Below are 24941 nucleotides of genomic sequence, written 5' to 3' on the forward strand. Positions count from 1 at the left end.
TCATTGTCAATAATGTACTTTTCTTTACCAGTGACATTTCCTTTACAAAGTTGACATCCATCAGTGTTTTGTTGTGCTGGTGCCTTCTCAAAACATCTGACATCTTCACAATGCTGCAGCTTTAAGTCATAATCTCTACCATTTGTTGGCTAGCGTTGGCACCTTGTTGGACAATTCCCACTTTTAATTACGAGTGAGCAGCACTGTTGTCACCTGTATAAACCCAAACTCTGGCCAAATAACCCAGACAAGCCCCCCATAAAATGAAGTGACAGTAAAATAATACACCTTACAACTGGTGCATACACAAAAGAAATCTTGTCAAGTCTGATTAATAAAAACAACTAAGACGAAGAAGTGGAGGAAAACAAAACCACAACTGAAAGCTCTCGTGAAACAATAGGGCTGTACAGATTGTACCGTTTTACAATGACTTCAATGCTTGCTGTTCATGGTATCGATTCTACATTACTGATGCACTTACAGTTTGAGGCGTAGCCCCGACTCCATCCAGGCACAGGTGGTAATGAGATGGCAACTTCAGCAGCAAGCTTGGCAGCGGCATCAGGAAAACTCCTGGGATTGTGACAAATGGGGACAGAAAAGCACAAGAACCACAGGGGAGTCGATACAGAAAACGTCTACATTACAGAGACATTAATATATAACAATTAAACTTGTAAAGTGATGCATTTGAAGTAAGAATACAACTGTTACCTCTTAGTTTGCAGCCAGTTAACAGAACGCATTAAGACAGGGCTCTAATTCATTATTTTTTTATTTACTGTTATTCTGTGCTATTCATTCTGAAGCAACACTCTGCACTACTAGAGCTCTGTCACTCCCTCGACTTTTAAATGCCATTGTGATGCATTACTTATTTATTTATTAAGTGCGATTTTAAAATTAGGTTTCATCACATTTACTATATAAATGTAAGGCACTCTAACTTTTGAGTGCTCAGTTGCATGTAAAGGGCGCCTTCTCCGTGTGCTGTGTACGCCAGGGCTCATCTGCGGCCACAGCCTCAAAGAAGAGCACAAAGGAAGTTCCAAAGACATTGTAGTTTATTTACACAAAAATACAACGTGCAGTGTTCGTATTTAAGCAAAGCCTGTGTGTGTGTTAGTGGTCTGTTTGCACGTTACGTTTCTGAACAATTATTTACAAAAGACCACATTAATGCTCCTTTCACTTGGCTGTTTATTTGTTACAAAACAACATTGCAATACTTATTCAATTAACATTTTATGACATTTGTAACATGTTATTGTGCACTAACTTGGTAACAATATTTGTTTTCATCAATGTAAAAAAAAACTTGACTGGATTTAAACTTTACTTTTCATTGTTTACAGAACTGCACTCATATTACAAAAGATTGTACTGCTTGAACCTTTTGCATTTAATGACTTACATTTATTATTTGTTTTCATCAATTTTAAGACTTGTATTTAAGTAAACCGCAGTTCCGTACGCATTCGTTCTTATTTAGTTCCATAACAATATACTATATTGGGTTCTGAACTTCAATGCACGTCTTCCTTTCATATTGAAATTTTAGTATCGTGACCAGCCTAGCTTAGGGCGCTTTATAACGTACACTGCGATGGTCTGCTTTGTAGAGGGTCCTATATTAAGGTGGACTGGTCAACATATGGCAGTTGGAAGGACAGGAATAGAGATTGTTCTCCCTGAAACATGACTTTCTGAAGGCTGAAGCTGCTACTGGTTATCGAAGTTCAAGATGTACAGGACAACTCCAATTTGATTTAGCAATAACTTGGTTCAAGCAGTGTGCCAAATTGTTCAAGTCTTTGCTTAGCTCTTACAAGTGCTATGGCACTGATCAAGATAGAGACAAATACAACAAAGCTTCCTTTACGAAGCAGTGCTTCGTTTTTTTTTTGTTTTTTTTTTTAACAGAAACCTCATGGGATAGCAATCTGAATGATGATCAAAGAAATCTGCCGCATTTGCACAGTTAATCATAAATTTTGTACATTCATTTAAGATCAAAGTAAATTATGACACACAATCAAAGCAGGTACGGTCATCCAAATACACTTTTTGCTAGGGTATAGTTTTCCTTCATTTTGCATCAAGGAGGACACACACAAATTATAAGACAGAAGCTGAAAAGCAGCAGTGGGGACCAAGAAAGAATGCGTAGCATGAGATGGCGTCTCTGCAGCAGAATACATCAACACATACTGCGAGATTATGTAAAGCAGAAACAACAAACACGACATTAGCGAGTGAGAAAACTACAAACCTCATCTAACTGAGCACAAGAGATGCACACTTTTAACCCAGCCAGTATTTTATCAAAACTACATCAAGTGTCTTGTACACTTCTACTCAGTTATTCGCATATTCGCCCCCATACCGCTAGGCTTTTCAGAATGGCAAAGCACAGTTTCCCATCATAGGGTACGTAATTACTGAAAACCAGTAAAAGCGTCACTGTGAGCAAACTTCACGTTGCCCTGTATATAATTATGGACTTCATTCATAAAAAGGCCCCTTTAAAGGGCACTTGATATTCTGCCTGTAGGGTGACAAGTATTACATTTGGTCTCCTGCTCATCAGTCATTAGCTTTCTAAGGTCCACTCATTTCCCACATTAAGAAATAATAATCAGGTAAACTTCATGGAAGACTTGACAACAGCAACATCACATTGTACACGTAAACTGCCCTTTTTGGTACAAGCCAAAACAATTAGTGGACAAAAGGATGTGCTAAGGATCAAACATGAAGATCAAAGGGTGACCTAATACTTGACTTACAGTATATGCCCTTATGTGAGGAGGAAGAAGTATAAAGAAAGTTTGATAAGTCCTTCATTAAACCTGACAAGGTTCTATCTGGCAGTCTTGTTACTGCCATAGATTAGAGGTCATTTAGTCCCCATCAGGCAACCAAGGGGTTAAATAAAAGGTAGGAAACTGGCAGTGCTCAACTGACTGAGGACAGGGTAGACCTGGTAGCATACGGGCAAACTATTGTAGTAAATAGACTTGTAAATGGCACCATGTTGTCCCTAGATGGGGTGAGCTGTGTTCTTCAGAAGTATTGTTGTGAAGTAGTTAGCTGGCTTCCACATCAAACCTGAATACTGCTTTCCACTTCAAGGCCAGCAAAGAGAAGCCACACAAATACACCAACTCCTCACACATCAAGGTGGATTCCAGCAAGTCACAAATTTGCAGCATCTCAAAATGTGGGATGAAAATCTAAGCCTCTGATGTCTATTCAATTGATATCAGTCAGAAAACAGCTGTAATTTTAGGTTTAATATGCTGACCTTGTCAAGTATTGTGTTATTATTATTATACGGTGCAAGTATCTAGGCTACCTTGAAGTGTAATCAGCAAGCTGTTCAGTGGCTAAGGATGAACCTGATATTTTCTGAGCGAGTCGTTTAAACTGCCTGTATTTTAAAATACATTGTATATGCAAATCATTGTATTGCTAAAGCTTCTCTGCATGCTATCGAGTACAGAAAGGGTAGCAGAAAGGTGGTGTTGCCGTTGTGAACAATACTCCTACATTTAACACACTGCTTTCATTCTGCAGGTCTTGAGCACTACATGGTCAGCTATGGAATGATGGAACCCAGAGTTTATTTTAGACAAGAGGCTACTAAATATACCTGAAAATGATTAGGCAATGTACCCAGAGCAGTATGCCGACATAAGCAAAGTCGGCAAATATTCCATCAGTCTAGGTCAGTGATTCTCAACCTGTGGGCAGCAGCCGACCTGGTATGAAACGCTGCCTGCCCCCAAACCTCACCTAACATCCACATTCTGTCGACTGCAGCAGCATTGCAGGTGGATCGTGGCTACCTCAGGAGGACCATACCACCTGACTTTTCTGTTCAGATGCTCACTCTAAAATCTCAGCCCATCATGTAGAAAAACTGGGACATGACAACACAAAGGGTGTGAAACATTCGTCTAGGCTCTTAGAAAAGAATGTCAAAACATTTATACCATCATGAAAATCTCAAACAGGAGCTAGACTGGCGAGATGTTTCTCAATTCCACAGGAATTTCATCATTATAAATTTCATTGCAAAGACATTATAATGTCCTGAAGAATAAATATAGGTTACAAATGTGCAAACTGCCCATTTTGTTTTAGAATAAGAATACAGTGTATTATTTAGGGAAGGCTTAATTGTATTCTTTGGAATCAATCACGTTAAGAGTATTTCACACAGTTCACAAAACACACAAATGGGAGCAGATTACTGGCTGTAGCTAAACGTCTTTACCTTCCAAAGCTTAACAGACCGTAGAGCTCAGTGGCTCAATCCCCACCTCTCAGGCACTGTGTCTCTCCAAGCTGCTCACTTAACCTGCCTGCCCATAGATTATATTTTGTGAATTATTGTACTCTGCATTTATAACTTTTAATACTGCTTTAGATACAAGCTGCCCCACAACCCCACCCTGGATAAGTCAGTTAGGAAGATGGACAGATAGTTTAAACTGTTGATAACAAGTATATCTTAGTCAAGCTGGCATCAGAATTAATGTTACAAAAGTCAAAATTCAAGAAATAATAAACTACTCTTCAAAATGGTGGTATCTACATATTCAAAAAGTCAGGAACGATATTTGCACTGGGGCAGGGAAGTCCTTGTCCAATACCAAACTGACCCCATAACTACTAAGAGAATTTATCAGAACTGAACACACATCCTCTGCATGATGCCACCACCATGGACCTCCTCTATGTTAGGCCAGATCAGTAGCTCATCTGCAGAATTTGCGCTGCTGTTTACTGCAAGGGTTCTGCGCAGTTCCTGTGTAAATAAACATGAGCACACCCTGACTTTAAGCCATTCTTTACACTCCCACAAATGATTGTTAGTCTTTGTGTAACCTCCTGAATTCCCACCTAGCAAAGAATGAGTTATACCATCTTCTTTAGCCATAAAAAAAAAAAAAGTTTCATAATGAGGTTTTAAAAGTGGAAATTATAATATTTAATTTTAACAAACATTACAAGAAAATATAATCTAAGAAATAATTCCATTTAAGTACCTAAAACAAACAACGGCTATCTTTCAATAAAATGAAAAATACTTTTCTATTTTAACTTGTCAGGTTCTTGGAGGACCCAAACAGAACGGTTAAAAATTGCACAACACACTTTAAGTCAGAAACGTCTGGTATCATTGGCCACAAGCACATTTTCACTTACTTTGGGATTGCCCCAATACAAAACAATGACTGACATCAAGAGAGCTCTATGTAAAAGAGGAGAATCATCTTGTTGGCTGAGCCTTATTCCCCATAACCTTGCATGCCTTTGCACTGCCAGCAAATGCAGACTTTGTTGAGTAATACATAGATGTAAGCAGCAGAATTATAAACTGAGGCCAAAGATGTAGTACAACTACAAAACATTTTATAATTACAAAAAAGGGAATACCTGACAAGCTAAGGTAATACAGAAACTATAGGAAAATACCTGATATTTTCTGGACTAAATATTTGTCTGGACTGTGCAGCTGCTGATTTTTAACAGCGTATCATTGTTAACAACAAAACATTTTAGTTTAATACCTGATTTATATACCTGACACAATTAGGTAATCTAGAATATGTTACAAAGATGCTTGTGTAAGCAGAGGGTGTTAACATCAGTTAAAATCCTAATTACACTTTAAATATATAACAACTATTAAAAAATGTACGTGCACGCATGCACACACACACACACACACACACACACACATATACCCACCCACCCCTGTCAATCATCCTTGGATGGAACGAGATTATATTGTATACACACAATGTAAACCCGTTTCATCTCTAAACAAGGATATTAAATGGGAAATTCAAGTTAGAGTACTTTAAATGGCTACTGAACAGAAGACAGGAGAATTGAGGATATTGATATAAAATTCAAACGAAGGTAGCTAAATCCCAATCATTCACTGGTGCAATCAAAAAATACTAGATTGTAGGTCTATTTAAGGACCTAGAAAATAAAATCATTCTTCGAAAGTTTTTTTTTTTTTAAAAATCAGTCTACGTTTCATTTGTTCTTTAACAGCCAAAGGGATCGCAGAACCACACCCATTTAAACGTGATCGCAGATGTAGATCTGAACCTTTGCTTTAAAGGAAATGAATCACTGAAGAAGTTTCCCACCAGAAAAAAAAAAATTAAAAATACTACCTGTATGGCTGCACAGCAAAACATTTAGTCTGGCTGCACTTGCATCTCAGTTTCACCTGCTCTACATTTGAACCAGTGTTGTTTTACAAAACAAGTGCTATCGTTTTCAAGTTGAGAATAACAAGCAAAAAAAAGTAGTAGCAGCAGGTTGGTCACCACTGACATAGTTTACTGCACACACACTATGAAATTCAAAGCAAACATACCATAACACCATAAGCTTTCTTTCTGCCTGTAATACATCAAAGGCAAGTTTTTCCAAATAACTAATCAGCTCACATAACCTAGTTTTAAGTGTATATATTAGATCTTCTGCCACAGGAGCACCAGAAATACCTGAAACAAATTAATAAACATGATTGATACCATTTCTTACAAAGACTGTTTCAGCTACATTGATTTAAAGACTGGACTGAAACTGTCCTATTAAATGCAAAATACACTAATACAGGAAGAGAAATTACAGGCTACTGATAGTGTCTTAAGATTACAATGTCATTATCTGGAGAGAAGCTTTCGAATCTCTACAAGTTCCAGTATTACTTAATTTTGGTTGCTTAATATATCTCTTTTCTATATTAAAATTTCCAAAGAACTAAAAAATATTCAAGTGTAACTGTAATGCTTTGTAGACTGAAGGTTTTGACGGTTTAAGTTTGTGCTTACCACAGTTCTGTATCAGTGCAGATGCATGAAAATGTAACCAAAAAAAAAAAAATCAAAAATGCTGGTTAATATATTTTAAATGATTTTTGTGGCTCAAAGGAAGGAAAAAAAATATAATTTGCTTTCCCTGAAGAAATAATATGCTGTACAGTGAAAACTGTTTGCTTCAAAACTGTCATTAAATATGTACAGAATAGTGTTAGCAGCTTGGAACTGCAAATAGTCTCTTGTCCTTTGCCACCTTTTTCTTATAAGCCTATGCTTTCTTGGAGATCTTGGCAACTTTGGACTTTCTCACAGTTGTCTTCTCCAGTGTGGGTGCTTTCTCCACTGTCTCTTGAGCCTGATTTGAGTCTAGGTCCTCATGCTCCGAGCAGCACAGTTTTCCATTCAGAGAAATAAATGCAACTCCCTCTTCATGCTCTTTGCAAAAAGAATTTGGGCAAATCTGGCAAAATGTCACAGAGTTCTTTCCACAGACATCACAGTGGTGCCAAGGACAGTCCCAGCGTCCTGCCATTAAAAATAGTAATTTTTAGCATTTTTAACATTTTACTTTTATATTTTCAGAAGTTTTATGCAATAATACACTCTTAGAATTAAAAAAATGTCAGATTTTTTTTTTCTGTAAATGCTTTGCAGAACAGATGGCTACTAAAGCTAATGCATAAACAAAAAAGCTGCCACCTTTAGTCACTCTAGCCGTTTCAAGAATACCTTTGTGTAAATAGCTATGAACTGTTTAGACTGACACGTGCTTTTCAGTCAGTTCTTAGGGTTGATACTGCAGATAGATACAGCATACAATGAATGCTATATGTAAATAGCAAAGATACCAAACCTGCTGTATCATGAAATTTCCCCAACCTTTTTAAACTACCATGATAAACACTCACCAAAGGGACGTTTAGTGAGATCAAGGCATGAAAGATGATAAGCCTTGGTGCAGGACTTCTTATCACAAAGAACCAGCTCTCCACCATCACCACAGCGAAAGCACTCATCCTCAGACTTCTTTCCTTCATTTCGAGACTTGCGCCTTTTCATTTTCTTCTTAGCTTTCTTTCCTTTGAATTCTGAAGTATTGCTGGAAGCATTCTTAGATTTGAAAAAACAAAAACACACAAAAGAAGGTATATAAAGTGGTTAACGGAAAAACTATAGAGAAAACTGCTAATGTTCATATTATAATAAAGACCAATACCAGTTCTGCTTCTGAAAAAACTAAACATTTACAGATACGTACCATATAACCAAGGAACAAATTTAAAAATGGACTTATACCAACATTGCTCCTATTGATAAATCAATCTTACATTCTTACTTTTTTTTTTTTTTTTTGATGCACTGTTAAGGCCATGTCATATTCAACAACTGTTCCAGCGATTTTCAGAGAGTTGAAGACAGTTGGCAATATGTGAATCCTGTGAAGCTGGTCACGTATTACGACATGCCCAGTGACTCATTTCAACTATCCATGACTTGCTCCGGCAAAACCAAACAAGTTAGAGTTTGTCTTTAGTCACAGGAATGGCCATCTGTGTGCATAACAGCTGACAACCAATGAAAGCTCACCCAGAAGTCCCATGCATGTAATGCAGTGAGGAAGAAAAAGGGTGTTTTGGACCTTGCAGACAGAAGAGATGCTGAACTATCTGGTGTCTTGCGTTTTAGTACAAAATACAACAACAACAAATACAACGTATACAACAAATAACAAAATAAAATTCTCTGATCACTGACAAGGTGCATGTATTTTTAGGGCACAAGTAGGTGAAAGTGTGTTCTATAAACATGTTAAGTCCTTGCAGTCGATACCTCCTTCCATGTTCTAATCAAATAAAAATGATGAACTTCACTTTATGGGCTTTACTATATTGATTTTTAAAAAACATCCAATCAAGAATCAATATACTGCACAGTGCTACAAGTCACCACAACATATTTTTCACTAAGCAAAATCATCCCATCAAGTAATACTGTTGTATGTGGATTTGAAGTTTTAATGGATTATATACTGTCAGATAGGGAGGCAAAGATTGCTTTCACAGTATGATCGGAGTGTGGGACAATCCCAAAACGTGCTCATATGAGGTGCCTGACAGCACTACTCTCAATTAGGGCTGTGACTCGGGTAGGTTCCTTTCATAACTCTGCCTCAATTCATCTCAGAGAAAAATTTTGACAAAATATAGTAGAATGCAGAGATTCCACATATGTTTTCAATACTGGCAAATTGTACAGTTTCCACCACTGATATTAAAGGAAGATGAAGAAAGCCCAGTAATTATGTTACAACTTGTGAAATGCGGCCTGTTAGAAGATTAGATATTCAAAAGATGCAAATGTATTAACAATATAAAAATCTCTAAATGCTTCAATGCTAAGAACCTTCTTTGTGTTGAATAGAAAAAAAATATATAATCGATAGGTGCAACTGTGAATAGTATCTCATTCCTCGATGTATATTCTACATTGATACCATAATTTAAGTAAGAATTATGCCACCACTAGATTCCTGCTAAATGGAAAGCAATTAGAATGACAGGTGCTAACGGAGCAATGAGTATGAAGAACAGCTTGAACAGGATTTCCTTTTCTAAGCTAATTAAGCCAGTACAGTTTAATTTCTCAATCTCAGTAACTATATATCTGTGACCCTGTAGTAGAACTGGAAGATAGTGCCATTCCACTTCTGCCTTGAATCTCTATAGTGTGTGTTTTTTTTTTTAAACTTCTGTGGCCCCTTTGTCTTTAAAGAAGGATTTTATAATATATAAAGATACTTTGGAAAATAAAGCTAAAATGTAAAAATCCAGAGATTTTAGACAACAACAATCCTCCTAGGGAATGTAATCCACAAATATAATTATTAACATTTAGCTTAGCACTCTCCGTCAGGTTCGAAAAATTTACTTTAAAAGGGTCTTTTTAAAATTTTGACTCCTATATACTGTATCAGAATGGTTATGAGACACAAAAACTGATCAGATTCAATAGGTAGTGGTAAAAATTTGAAATGGAGCAACATTCAATAAAATTCAAAAGTGTCTTTTCAGAGAGGCCGCACTAGAGAGGTCCCGCAGCTGGGGCAAAGATAATTTAACTACACCAACACTTTCAAAGTCTAATTACTGTGAGATATGAGAGTTGCAGGCTAAGATAACTGACATACATTTCTTAAAGTTTGTAAGAAAACAAGTTTTCTTTGAAATTAACCCTATCTAGGAAGTGAACGCAGTGTTTCCTGGCCCATACTAAACAATATATACAACACTTGCTGCCTTAAAAAAAGGCAAACAATATAATTAAACGCCTCAGCCATTCTTTCAATCCACTTTTCTTATTCTTCTCTTCTGACAAGTAGTATAGGACCATTCCCACCTGCTCCAGTAGATTGAGACATTTTTTCCGTACGTCATAAGGTTACTGAATAGTGAAACATAAGAATTCTAATATTTTTTATGTTTGTGTATGTATTTGTCAGAATAAAGATTCAATGTATTTACTGTGCTTTTTAAATTTCAAAATAGATCAGAAACGCTAGTGATTTAATAAGAAAAATGAAGTTTACTCTTAATTATTCCACCTTTCAAACTGTGTGCATAAAGAGAGGTGAGAACCGCCAGGTATGGGGAGTACATCATCATTATATACTGTATGGTTTATATAAATATTCTTTTCAGGTATTTAATGGCACCAGTTAATTACAGTTCAGTTACAGATAAGTCACACGAACTAGGAAGTTTTCACATTTCCAACAACAAATTATGCTAATCAGTACAGGAGAAACTGGCAAGTGAAGACTTGGGTGTTACCTTAGGTCTGTCTCCAAGGAAACCACTGCAGTTTGGAGCTCCACACCTACAAATAGTTTTCTCATTGCCCAAACAGTCAAGGTTATAATTAAAGGTCAATTCAGTACCTATTAATTACAAGGAAAAAAATAATCCATCATTGACATATTTCAAGCATGGTTTCGTTTTAGTTTGGAAGTCATTAACTTTACATACAGGAAATTCCGAGTAATTAACATTTCTTTGTAAAAATCTTGTGACACAGCTTAAAGAACCATGCATGAAAACAACCCACCTGCAGGTATGTCACAGACTGCAAATAATCCTACTCGGGTGTCCCCATTCACTGTCCACTTCTGCGTTTCACAGTTCGGCTGACAGCTGTGATTCATGAAGCGAGAATAATTGCCTTTCATACCAGCATCAATAATACGATCCTGAAAATCAGAGATACTCTGTGAAACTGGACCGGAAACAGGTTTGATTATATATGATAATCAAAAACAAAGATTATAACTTAAATAGTTTTCAAAAAAGTCTGCGTAGTAAGGACTATTCCTTTGTTAGAAAATACAGCAGCTGGAAATTACTGTGATGATTATATTCTAAATTTGTCATTTCAAACAGGGTAAAAACACATTTTAACAAGCTGGGGAAATAGCTATAAATAGAAGACTATGTAGTAGTTCTATTCCCCTCCGAGAGAAGTTTTAAATCACATACTCTAACTTTATCTGAGAGTAATTATGAACAAAGGCAATGCGTTTGCTCTAAACAATTTCTCAGAGGTATAAACAGAATATGAGTTGGTGGGATGGCAGAACACAAGTATAATGGTGTCTGCTGGGTTGTCTAGTGTATTTTTAATGTAAACATATACAATTAACTTCTAATCAAAACATGAATATTAAATAAGCTTACAAAATCCTTCAGAATGAAACCTTGAAGATAAGCAACTGATTTACCTTGTCAATGGTAAGCATGTAGAAATGGGTGATATCGTTTTCTTGGGCATATTTTATCCTTGCTCTACATTCTTCTTCATCTATTAGCTCCCCAATATATTCATTAACAAACTCTCCTGGGGGAAGATATGAGGAAAAAAAACACATACACACACATTAAACCTAACCATTTTCAATAATATCAAAAAAAGTCGGGGTATTACAACAGAAAGTAAGTTAGCTAATCACAAGCATTTTATGCACAATTACGAGGCTTTTGAACGAATAACTCTGCTTGCCTCCTATAGATTTCTATCTGTCTTTATAATAGACTACTCTATATACTGTACGAGGAAATATCAAACAGTAAAGGCAATTTGAAAATGATGTATCCGCAATGGATAGAAGTTTACGAAATACAACAATTACAATGGCTTAGGGGTAGTTTAAATCCATACAGCGCTCTGCCGTTGCTCTAGCTGAAGCCAAAATCGAATGAACACTGAGGCTCCGTGGCTATTTTGCACCACTGTTGAATCAACACACTGCATTTAGATTTCTTTGATCAGATAAAGTGAAACCTGCTGAATTTTACGGAAGCAACTTGTCTCAGCATGAGTGACAACTGTATGACTTTAAGAAAAGTTTGTCAACGGCTAGAAAGATTTAACAGGGGAAAACCAAATGTAACCAAAAAAGCTCAATCTGGTTGACCATCAATATCATGTACACAAGCCGTGGCGAATGCCTTCCTCAGAGAAAGTTGATGGATTACGAAGCCCGTTATTGCACATTTGGATATCAGCTATGGATCTGCACATGCCATAGTGTATGACAAAGTGAGGTACCGTAAAGTTTACGTTTGAATTACCCATAAGCCATCGCCTGTATTGTGTCTGTTTCTGCATAATTTTCAAATTGTCTTTACTTTCTGATTTACCCTCATACTATAGTACTTCTAAAGGACATGTCAATTGATAATCTGAAATAGTGCTGAGAACGGAACCTTCTAATCAGACCATCAGCGAAGGAGTCAACAATGGGAAAAATACTTTCTTCCTCAATTTGTGTATGCTATGTCCTAACTAAAACACAATTTCTGAATATTTAAATTTGAATTTATTTTTCCATAGCTGTGGCATACATTAAATTGTCTGGAAAGCAGAGATGTTAGATGAAACTCTTTAAGGAGAGTAGAGGGGGAAAAAAATAAAACAAAGAAAAAAACACAACTCTCAAAATGTTTACAATTCTGTAATGCCCACAGTTCCACAGTATAACTGAACTTACCTTTTTGATGTCTCTCTTACATATAAGCCCCCACCCCTTTCCTGCTGTTTTGATTATCTTGGTTTCTGGATAATGACGTTTAGTAAAGCACTGGTTCTGGCAACGTTCACCTGCAGGGCACACAGCGGGATGGCACTCGTACATCAGCATTCTGTTTAAGCACTCCGATTCAAAACTGCAAGGATTTTCATCTGTAGTTTTACAGTTGCACTTTGGGATTTCAGAAATGTCTGCTGTGTATATCTGCACTTTGCCACAGGGTTTGTTAACCTACATTTGAAATAACCAAACATGAGAGTATTAAAATTTAAAATGCAGTTAAAATATTTATTAAGCTAGAGAACAAGTTTTTATCAGGGGGTAAGAAGGATCAAGACTGAACAAGGTTTGAGAGGAAACATTACTAGCTGAACTAACAAAATAAAATAAAATCAATGTTTTGATAAGAACAGGTCAGTTCACAAACAACTATTCCTAGTATATGGTCCTAATAATTTACACTTAATTATAATAATAGGTAAAGTTTACAGTTACATTTGCAAAAAATACATCCAAACAGAACAAATGTTATCTATAGCCATCCTGAATAACCAATTTTACAAAAATGACAGACATTGACCACATTGTATTTTAGCAATTCTATTAACTCAGTCTTCTTGCTTAAGAAAAAAATGGGCATTCCCCCCACCACCCTCCTAACAGTTCAAATCGGACAATCCTCATGCTGGTCTAGAAGCTCTTCTTTTAATTTACTCTTGAAATATGCTTTCTTCTAACACACAGAAAATAAACTTGGCCTCACCAATGTCTGTACTTCATTCAAAAGACAAACAAAAATTACTGAAAAACTTCCCATGATTTTTAGGTTTATAATGTAACAATGGAGAGTCTGGTACAATTATTTAAAAAGGTTTTCTCTCAAAATAAAGCCCATAAAAACATTTTAGCTGAGGAATACTTAATATAAACAATTCTGGTTACTTCAGTGAAAATAAAGTTTTAGAAAATATTTAGAAATGTAAATTATTTTGGGATGTAGAAAATTAATCATCCAAAATATGTATACATACACAAAATTAAAACCTAAATACCTTAATGTGTTTGTAAGGAGGTGGCTTTCGTTCATTTTCCTGTGCCTCTCTAGTCTCGCGCTCAATTTTGAGCTGTCTGAAACGCATCTCAGCTTCCTGAAGTGCTGGAAAAAAAGAGACACACAAAATTTTAAATTAAGTTTGAAGTGTCAAAAACAGCCTAACTGCAGTGCAGCTGATACGGAAATAAAATCCACACACTATTCGCAAATCACTGGACCTTTTGTGCCAATGCCACAACTGTATTAATAGTGACAAAAAAGGAAAAGATTTAAATAAATGTAATCGATCAATTTTCCACACCTACTATCCGGAGCAGGGTTGCAGGAAAGCTGAATCCTACCTCAATATGCATTGGCTGCAAGGCAGGAAACAATCCTGTTATGATTAATGCATCATCTTGGACTTATGAGTTTCACATCCCTGGCTTCACACAAATAATTTAGCTGCAGGCTACCACTGCAAAGTTTTCTACCACCATGGTTACAAAGCTGTACACATAATGGAGATCAATAACAATTTCACATGCCAGGCTTAATGCTTTTTGTAATTCACCTAGTGGAAATTGATATTCAATTAGATATACACTTTGTTAGTAGGTGGAGTGGTGGCTCCGAGGCTAGGGATCTGCAATGGCAATCGAAAGGTTGCTGGTTTGAATCCCGTAAATGCCAAAAGGGACTCTGCTCTGTTGGGCCCTTGAGCAAGGCCCTTAACTTGCAATTGCGGAGTGCTTTGAGTAGTGAGAAAAGCGCTATATAAATGCAAAGAATTTGCATATATTAAATTCTAACAAACATTTAAACCTTTGGAAGATACGGATGTGACCAAAACTTTACCATAGTATGTACAATAGTTTCGTGCAGGCTGTTTACAAAGTAAGACTGAACAATTTTAAGTTGTAGGTAGGATATTTTACAAGTAACTTCAGATTTACAGCATTCCTTAAAAAAAAAATATATTAAACTGACAGATGAGCTTTACTTCAGCTTTTTAACACACTGCTAGAAGATATGCTCACATTACACATGAACTAAACATATGTTTAATTAAGTGAAACTTGGATTTGCAAACCTACTCACCAACAACAAATAAATATCTTTTGAATGTGCAGCTGCATTTAACTTTGGTACTTAGTTTTTTTTTTTGTTATTGAAGCTATAATAGTAAAGTGTTTTGTGTCAAAATCAAAGAAGTTGTGCAATATGCTTCAGCAATTTCAGATTTTCTTTCTAGGTTGGGTAAATTACAACTAAATACTTTTTCAAAATGATAACCTGAAATTGGCAGTTAGCATTTTCAGTGAATCAGAAAAGTGTTAGTTTGCTATAATATGTAAAATAGAAAAGAATGGCTTTTGGTGCACCTTAAATTAGGAATGAGTTCAGGTACAGTATATTATTATTTACTCACCTGAAAGGATCATATTTAAATTCATACATCATCTCTATTCAGATAAATTATTTTTATTGAAATTACAGATTGTGATTTTTATTGTTCATTCTGATTATTATTTAGTATTAATATTATTTAAAATTAACTGCTAAGGTCTAATCTTGTATGTTTTATTTTCAGATCATACTGTCCAAGTGCACCATGGGGAGCAGCTATAAGTTGCAGTAGCTCAATGAATGGTTATATCCAGCGCTGCAGTTTTTAATTTTTGGCTGCATTTGTTCTAGTTTTGCTATATTGTAATAATTGTCATTAATCAGCTGTAGAAAATTTTAATCGTTTTAACTTTTTGGATATTTTATTGCACTGAGATTTTGACAACAGTAGGGATAGGATTGAATACATGAGGGATCAGCTGTTAACCATGCAACGGCAGACTTTTGTTTGCCCAGCAGAAGGATATAACGAAGGAGCTTCAAAGCAGACAGTGTGGCAGTAGACCTAGTGTTAAAAAAAAGAAACAGAGATATAAACTGTTTCTGAAGGTAAATTAAGATTACTAAAGAATAAGTGGAAGAATTAACTGTACTGGTGACACCACAGACAGAATATCGTGTGTGTAGGTTTTGTATTTTATGGAAACGTGGCTGCACGAGTATGTTCCAGATTCACATATTGCCTTAAAAGAATTTACCATGCTGCGAAGAGACCAAATACACCAAAATCGCAGTAAGTGTAAAGACACGGGGGCTGGCCGTGCTTGTAAACAACAACTGGTATAATCCTGGACATTTTATAGTTAAAGAGATAATATGCAATCCAGACACTAAATGTGAGAAGTATGAGAAGAGTGAATGCAGGATACTAGCGAAGGACTTTGCTGAATGGTGAAAATTGACCATCCTGTAGCTCAACATCAGTAAACCCAAGGACATAACCAGACTTCAGGAAGGTCAAAAACACTCTGCCTCTGGTTCTCACTTAGTGGGTTTACATGCACACACAAAACCAGGATAAGGTAAGTAACCGCCTTCCTTAATTTACATTTACTTGGAAATGACCTACTGAAGTTCTACTAGGCAAAACTCTCTGAAGTCATTAAACTGCGCAAAAAAAAACACATCATTGGCTACCATGAATCTGAAAACATGGAGCCTGTGATAATTTGTGCTTTCATTATACAGTAAATATGTTTAGACACTCCTGTACTCTAAATATAAATTTCATTCATTTAACATCCTGTATCTGAGCCACTAATAATTCATAGAATGGACACTGGCTGGTGGGTCACCAAATCACACTGTTTCAACATATATACAGCAAATAGCTGGATGAAAAATAAAATAACACTTTTTTTTAGCAACTGACCTCTATCAAGGAGTGGCACACTAATACATTTGCTTCTTGCTTTTCACCCAGTGCTGCTGTGATAATAAAGGATGTATTTTTACTTAAATAAAACAAGTAGAGCATTAGGTTACTTGACACTTTAAAAATTTTGGACATCTTAACGCACATTACTTTTGTGATTATGAACTTCGGTCACTCAGGAAGCTGCTTACTTTCCTGGACAATGATTCTCACCCGTGTTTAAAGTTTTGGCTAAACAGAGGGGCACATTTAACAAAAGACTAAGACAACTGCATTGTTCCAAGGAGTGCAACGTAAGGACATTTCCACCATCAGTCTTGAGGCTCTATAAGTCACCTCTCGGCTGAGGAGGAATCGTTCGGTGTTTGTCCAATGATACTGAGCTGGTCTGGCAGACATTTTAACAGACAATGACACTATGCCATATACTGTGCCAAATGCTGTGGCGCAGTGGTAGTGCTGCCGGCTTGCAGTAAAGGAGATGATGGTTTTGCATTCTGGGTCCTCCCTGTTTGGAGAGCGCTTTGAGTATTGAGAAACGTGTTATATAAATGTAAAGAATTATTATTACAAGCCTGTACATTAAAATCTTAACTTATAAAGTATGTGTAATTCTAATCACTTGGTAAATATCTACACTTTATTTATACAAAATCCTTGTTATGTGCAGGTTTGTATCTTGTTAGCATATTTATGATTATTATAATTCTTGTTATATGTATATTTCCGCCTTTATTGTTTGCTGCTCTAACCCTGCAATTTTCTTCAGGATTAATAAAGTTTCTATCTATCAATTCTATGCAAAATAGTAATACTTATTGTAACCATTAAGAAAGTGACTTAAACATTAAAAGTATACCACAAAAATAATGATCTATTTCTAAGGAGGATCAACACTACTATAACCCGTGAACCCCCTTTCCCAGATGTGTCCTCACAGATGTTTTTCTTTTGTGGAAAACACATGGGTCTACCCTGTACTTCGATACCTACATAGACAGACAGACAGCACTTTGTCCCAAAGAGAACTTATTTTTTTGCAGAAAGTAATTAAATAAACATGGTAAACTTTTAATACCATCAAATGCACATCAGAAGTACTAAAAAGAAACAAAAAACATCTGAAGGGCTAAAGATAAAAAGATCAGTCACCCTGAAGTGTTAAGGCACATTGCTATTAGCAGTGGCATTTGACTCACTTTGGTTGATTAATTCACTTACAGAAAGTACTTAATTATAGTCTAGAAGAAAGGATGTGTAATATTGTTCATCATGGCTGGTTAAGCGATTCTGCATTTTACATTAGAAATTTATATGAATATGGCAAAATACCCACGCTTCGCAGCGGTGAAGTACTGCCTTAAAATTTTTATTAAGAAGAAAATTAAACCTTTTTAAACTGACGGAAAATATACCAATAATTATTTGTTAAGGATCTCTTTGTATACCACATTGCGAGTTCAGCCCTCCAGTTGTAATATGACCAAGCTGTGTGCTGAGCTTACTCTTGAGCATGCAACGTACAGTTGGCCATGTGAACAGTAATCTTGTTTCAAATCTCACAGCTTGGATTGCCGCTGTCATAATCGGTTTGAGTTTCATGGTTTGTTTCAATTATGACAGTATTTGCAGGACTTGTGTTGAAGAGACATTCGGCATCTGTCAAGAGTTCTAAGTATACAACCGGTTTCATCGATAAGTTCACACCCAGCTTTTGAGAGTTTAAACATTCATAAACATCAAAGTGTCCACTACTGAAATCATGACCTGTGAATCTAAGATGTTTAAGAGGCATTGGCAGTTGTCGAAAGGTGTAAAATATTTGGCCATTTCGGTACACTTGAAATTGACAACCGAACAATTCAGCGGCAGCCATCAACTCACATGCAGATCCATAGATGAAGGGCTTAAGCATTTCACTCTTATAGTGCTCCTGTGTAGTATAATTATCTCCTGTACCGTCATCAGTCCACACCTTGAACCTGTCCCAGTCATTCAATACATAAGACACAATGTTCCTCCGAATATCAAGAGTGAGCCTGATATGGCCATGCAATATGTAACAAAGAAAGTGGAAAAGGTAGGTGCCATCTCCGGGCATGGAAACCACTCGGTAAGTGACAGTTCTTTAAATCGATAGTGATCACCTCGATAGACGTGTTAATCGGGGTACGGTGGGAATGATAAAGGAAATGTGTACCTGAACAATGTAAAGTAAGTCTAAAATACCTACACAATAACTATAATCGTAATAAATGAACAATAAAACAGCTGTCGATTTAATAAAAAGGCTGTAGTTATCAGCAGGGAGACGTGAATCCCGTGGCGAAGCAAGGAAGGGAATGTAGAGACTGGAGCAACGGACAGCCTTATATAGGCAGGCAGTCAACAACGTGGGAGGCGTGGGGATAGGGGACCCACGCCACCTCACATGGTGACCGAGCTGCAGGCTATGGACGTATATATGTACGTAAGTAAGATTCAGTTAGCGTTGGGAACCCACGTACCAAATTTCTTGAAGATGGGCCTATAAGTAAAAAAGACCGTTGAAAAGTTCAATATGGTGGCCAACAGTGGCATCATACCACCGAAATAAGTATGTACATTGGTTTCGGTTAGCACAGGGAAGCCGCCTACCAGATTTCATGAAGATGGGACCATAAATAAGAAAGGTCAACATGGTGTACGTTGTCGACCGTTATTACCATTACGCGTAGAATTTCGAAATAAAACCTGCTTAACTTTTGTAAGTAAGCTGTAAGGATTGAGCCTGCCAAATTTCAGCCTTCTAACTACACGGGAAGTTGGAGAATTAGTGACGTTGGAAAGTTCAATATAGCGGCTGACAGTAGCGTCATACCACCGAAATAAGTACGTACATTGGTTTTGGTTAGTACAGGGAAGCCACCTACCAAATTTCGTGAAGATGGGGTCAGCCTTCTACCTACACAGGAAGTTGGAGAATTAGTGACGTTGGAAAGTTCAATATGGCGGCCGACAGTGGCGTCATACCATCGAAATAAGTACGTACATCGGTTTCGGTTAGCGCAGGGAAGCCGCCTACCAAATTTCGTGAAGATGGGGCCATAAATAAGAAAGTTCAACACGGCGGACGTTGCCGACCGTTATGACCATTACGTGTAGAATTTCAAAATGAAACCTGCTTAACTTTTGTAAGTAACCTGTAAGGACTGAGCCTGCCAAATTTCAGCCTTCTACCTACACGGGAAGTTGGAGAATTAGTGATGAGTGAGTCAGTGAGGGCTTTGCCTTTTATTAGTATACAGTAGATTAATGTACAGTGTAAATGTGTGTGTATAAGCAGTGCATCAGCTAATACTAAATTAACTACAAACAAAAATCTCACAAGGCACACTGACCTTCTCAGTGAGTAAAGGCGCATCTCAAATTATCAGACACTATTACTAGTATTAAAACAAAACTGCATTCAGATACTATTTTTATCTATTAAAGAGTAAATGGAAGTTTTACAAAACTTAAGCAATGTATAGACAGAAAAAAATTCAGAAAACCTGCAAAACATAACAATACATTTGAAAACTTAATAGATCAAAAAGTTTGTGTACCTGTTTTGAAAACTTTCCCGATGCCTTTCATTCGATGGTATTTGCTCCCTTGATCTCCTTCCATATATGGGAAAACACGGGCTTGGTGTGTCCAAAAGTAATCCTTGGATCCAAAAAAGAACACCGGAAACTCTCCAGTTTCATGGCGTAGATGCTGGATGTTCAAAGGAATACTTTTTGGATGTCTAATTTCTGCTGGCCACCATCTGTTAACAAAATAAAGATAGTAACAGAGCAAGTATGTTACATAGGGTATGTAAAATATATAAACAAAAGGAGTAAATGTTTTGTAATATAGTAGGGCTAAGTAATATTACCAAAAGAGGAATATAGTTTTAATTTAAATTTACCTACAAAGGCCTAATTCAACGATATGTTTACAGACCTGGTATACAACTATGACATTTACACTCAATGTCAACTAAAGGCCATAACAGAATTTTAACAATTTAAACAAACCATGATTGTAACCTAAACTCAACTTTACTGAATACTTATGTCTGAACAATAGTTTACAGACATCAAATGTGCAATTTAAGGTTAGCTGTTTTGGCAGTGAATTATCATATGGCACATGTAACTGGAGTCACTGTAAAACAGCCAACAATTAAATATGCCTGCATATTGTCTTATTCCATACTGATGCACAACATGGGGCTTAATTTGTGACATGTTTGAGCAATGGTGTGCAATCACTGCCATTTTTCTACCAGACCAGGCAATCAAACAGCATTTAACACAGAGTGTGTTTACATGTGTTTTAATAACTAGTCTATTCACAAAAGCAAGGTTTCAAAAATGCCACCTGTACCCTTATTTCAGTTAGAGAAACTGGGTTAACATGAATATTCCTAACCACGTATAACCAATTATGTGGCCATGTAAATCCTTAACTGGGTTGTGGTTAAGGATTTAGTAGTCTGTGCTTTACACATGCATTCAACATAAAACAGTGGAAGCATCCATAAAGACAAAATTTCCTGTGGCAAATTCAAGGAATTGCATCACTTTTTCTCCTGGTTGAAGTAATCAGTCTCAATATTTTAGAAATCGATAAATTAATGTTGAGCTGAATGTGCAGTGCTAGGTACTGAAACAACCTCGAAAGACACAGGGTTCATGTTTGTTTTTCAGATACACTAGGATTTTAAGGAAATCAGGTTTCTGCCTTAACCACGTTACTCACTTTATCCTGATTTTGTTAAGTGCATGTAAACACACTTAGTAGTATCACAACAATTTCTCAGAGTTTTTTTCCTTTTATTTCTACTGACAAACTAATTAAAAAGAAAAAAAATGTAAAATAAAATTAGGATATCATCCTGGGTATGACGTTAAACTGCATAAATCCTTGTCAGTGTGAAAAGTAATGCTCGTGCACGCACCTAACGCCCCACCTCGACTCCTCCCAGAATTTCACACATTTTAACATGCAAATCAATATAAATAGCTCTTTCCATTCACTGTTTGGTTAAAAGACAATGGAAAAAGCATGTGAAAGCTAGTGTTTAACTAGCATTATATATACCCATATTGCAAACACATAAATACTAACACAAATATACACACTTCAAGGTATGCCAAGGCTAGCATATAGGGAAAAAAAAATTGCAAACTATAGTTTCAGAATCCTATCATTGTCATAATGAACCATTTACCTTTGAGAAAGAAAAGGTTGGAAAATATGTATAACTTTCCTTTTTTAGATTAAAATTATGAAACCAACATTTCTTTATACAACATCTGAACTGACAAGACAGTTACCTTAGAATGCATGTTATCAAAAGATAACATGATTAATATGAAACTGAACCTTCTCAATAAACTATACATTTTTAAATATATTTACATTTCACAGCTGCTTAACAATGATTGCCCTATATAAAATAAAAGCAGGATGAATAAACACACTTACAAGCTAAAAGTGTCAATCACATCTAAGGGCAGTGAGGTGCTTTTCCAAATTTGCATTTAGGGGTAAAATAAAAACAAAATCCATTTATTTACCTGTAATTTCCCAGTTTGACCCATATAATATCCCTATAGTGAGGCTTCTTTCCAGCCTTGCAGTCATTACAGTACCAGCTTCCAGCAGGCATCTCTATATTTAGACAATCTGGGTGAAATGCAGCAGGGCATGATTCACAACACAACAGACTACCTCCTAAAATAGAGATTCACAATGAAACAATGAAAATTTTAAAAAATGTAAGCAATTAGTGAATATAACTAAACATGTGAAAACACTTTGTTAGGAGACAGTACACGGGGGGTTGGGGAGAGTGTTCAGAAAACTAAAATCTTTCTTTAACAAGTCAAAAATAAAAAAAATAACACAAAGAATGACCAATTAAGATTGTAAGAAAATACATACAAACTATTCTTATGTAATCTTCTGCCTATGCAGATTATAAAAGCTAAATCCATTTGACATTAAGTCATTCAGCCCCATTACAGCTTAAGCTGTATTGCTTTGCAACTGAACATTTGCAAAATATAATTTAGATTTGAAGGTCTCCAAGAACATCTACACAATCAACTGCTAACTTCTTCCATGTATCTATGGTTCTGTGTGCAAAGAAAATGAAACTAGTTATTTCAGATATGGGGTTTCTACTTGTTCAATGTTGTGTATGTTGTGGAACTGATGTCTATGAGTCTAACTGGACACTGTTCTGTAGAAATAGATTTCCAAGGATATGGAAGGGCTTACAGGAAATTTACTTTATCTGTTTCATCATTTACTGTAAAAAAACAAACAAAAAAAACAAAACAAAACACACACACCAATTAGAAGTGATACTTTTTGAATCATCATAGAAAATACCACAGTAGTGAGGGGACCCATCAAAAACCTTTCACACACAATCACAGAGCTTTTATACTACCAGCAAATCTTACATGTCAGCAGTGAGAGCTTTAGGACATGCCCGATTTAACTGCATTCATCAAGAAAGAAGCATGGCTTAAAAAAAAATGTGTAAATGTCCGAACATTCATGAAAAGACTAATTGTTTTTCTTTTTCCTTGGGATTGTGGGCATATACATACTGTATTATATGAACACCAGTTCCAGCAATTCACTATCTAAAGAGTTTTTCCAGGTTATATTATATAATTATTTATAAGATCCATAGGATATCTGAAGACATTTCACATGAACTACTTGAAAAAAGCTCCAATCATATCCAGGCAACATTATCAATTCTTAACTGAAATATCTTCATCTTTCAAACCTTTAACCAATACTCTTATTATAAACACATGCTATATAATCTGAAGAAACAATATATGTGAAATTCTTAGTAATAAAACTATGTATTTTTAAAGATTTATGGTATTTTAGGATATTTACATAAACTTTTACATACATTCTTCTACTTCACATTTTTAAGACTTTGATTTTTAAAATAATGATTCTACATGCTTCTAATAATGGGAGAATTCTTCATAGAAAAGATTGTCAAGAATGGAGAGTCATCTGTATGGAGGAATTAAACATGGTTACTGAAGTAATCCAGAATCCCAGCAATAATGAAATCTTAAACAAGCAAGAAAGATACAATGAAGCTGTGGATTTAAAAAGCAATAACCAAAGATATGTCAGAAATCCATATTCTGTCACCCTCCATTAACCATTTGCCATAAGTGACCTTAAGAAAAGAGGGGAGGAGAGGAAACAAAATCAGAACTGGGAAGATTTTTTGCAACTGAAATTCCAAAGGCTGACTTGAATGCAATTATTTTTTGCATCCACATTTGGCTTCAAGAGGTGTACTGTTAAGTTGCCTAATAAGCTTATGGCTCTTTTATAAAGGACCAAATGTGGAAATTATCAACATGAAGAGTTAGCAAATCCGGCATAAATAAGGACAAGCATCACCTTAACTGATAATGCTTTCAACAGAATACTTGTAAAGATGGTGAAGTCATAGCATAAGTTATGGTGGTGCTCCCATAATGCAGAGAATTACGTCAGTTTCTTTGAGAAGGCAGGTCTCTACATTTTTTTTTTAATTTATTGATTTTATTATTATAATCATTACATACGCATAGATCAATTTTTACAAAAAAAAATAGGAAAACAAATCAACCCACGTCCCTGAAATGGAGCATGGCCAATGGGCTAAAACTAAAAATAATAAAAAAATAGTAAAAAATGAATAAATTGATGAGTTTATTATTAGGCGGATTTAGATAAATGGAAAAGAAAAAGAAATGGGGAGAGGATCTACTATCTCAGTGCTTTAAGAGCTTATTCTAAAATACTATTGATTAAATCCTTCCAGGTTTTGAAAAAGTTCTGCACAGATCCTCTAACTGAGAATTAGATTTTTTCCAATTTCAAATAATATAAAACATTAGTTACCCACTGACTTAAAAGAGGAGAGTTAAGATTCTTCCAGTTTAGTAAAATAAGTGTGTGCGCCAATAGTGTAGTGAAGGCAATCACAGTTTGTCCTTCTCCACTTTAAGCCCATCTGGAAGAACGCCAAACACAGCTGTTAGTGGATTAGGAGGGATTGACACACCAAGGCGGTCTGAAAGGCACTTAAAAAATTTTTTGTCCAGAATGATGTTAATTTGTTACAGG

At 35.9% G+C, this 24941-nt stretch overlaps 1 protein-coding gene across 3 annotated transcripts in view; it reads right to left on the reverse strand.

The window, feature by feature from the left end:
• Positions 1–1186: 1186 nt before the first annotated feature.
• The window catches only part of nsd2 (nuclear receptor binding SET domain protein 2), a 139669-nt gene continuing 115914 nt past the window's right edge, over positions 1187–24941 (reverse strand). For 2 of the 3 annotated variants that reach the window (XM_039751741.1, XM_039751742.1), the window contains exons 15-23: positions 22355–22511; positions 20348–20553; positions 13995–14098; positions 12904–13173; positions 11635–11751; positions 10965–11106; positions 10691–10797; positions 7769–7970; positions 1187–7385 (exon numbers count right to left, since the gene is read on the reverse strand). In XM_039751741.1, the coding sequence (XP_039607675.1) occupies positions 7129–7385; positions 7769–7970; positions 10691–10797; positions 10965–11106; positions 11635–11751; positions 12904–13173; positions 13995–14098; positions 20348–20553; positions 22355–22511 (1562 nt within the window). In that variant the 3' untranslated portion in view covers positions 1187–7128. The remainder of the gene's footprint in view (positions 7386–7768; positions 7971–10690; positions 10798–10964; positions 11107–11634; positions 11752–12903; positions 13174–13994; positions 14099–20347; positions 20554–22354; positions 22512–24941) is intronic. The other variant, XR_005633412.1, reaches the window with a different exon arrangement.

The sequence above is a fragment of the Polypterus senegalus genome, chromosome 4 (assembly GCF_016835505.1).
Source record: "Polypterus senegalus isolate Bchr_013 chromosome 4, ASM1683550v1, whole genome shotgun sequence".
In the NCBI taxonomy this organism is placed as follows: Eukaryota; Metazoa; Chordata; class Cladistia; order Polypteriformes; family Polypteridae; genus Polypterus; species Polypterus senegalus.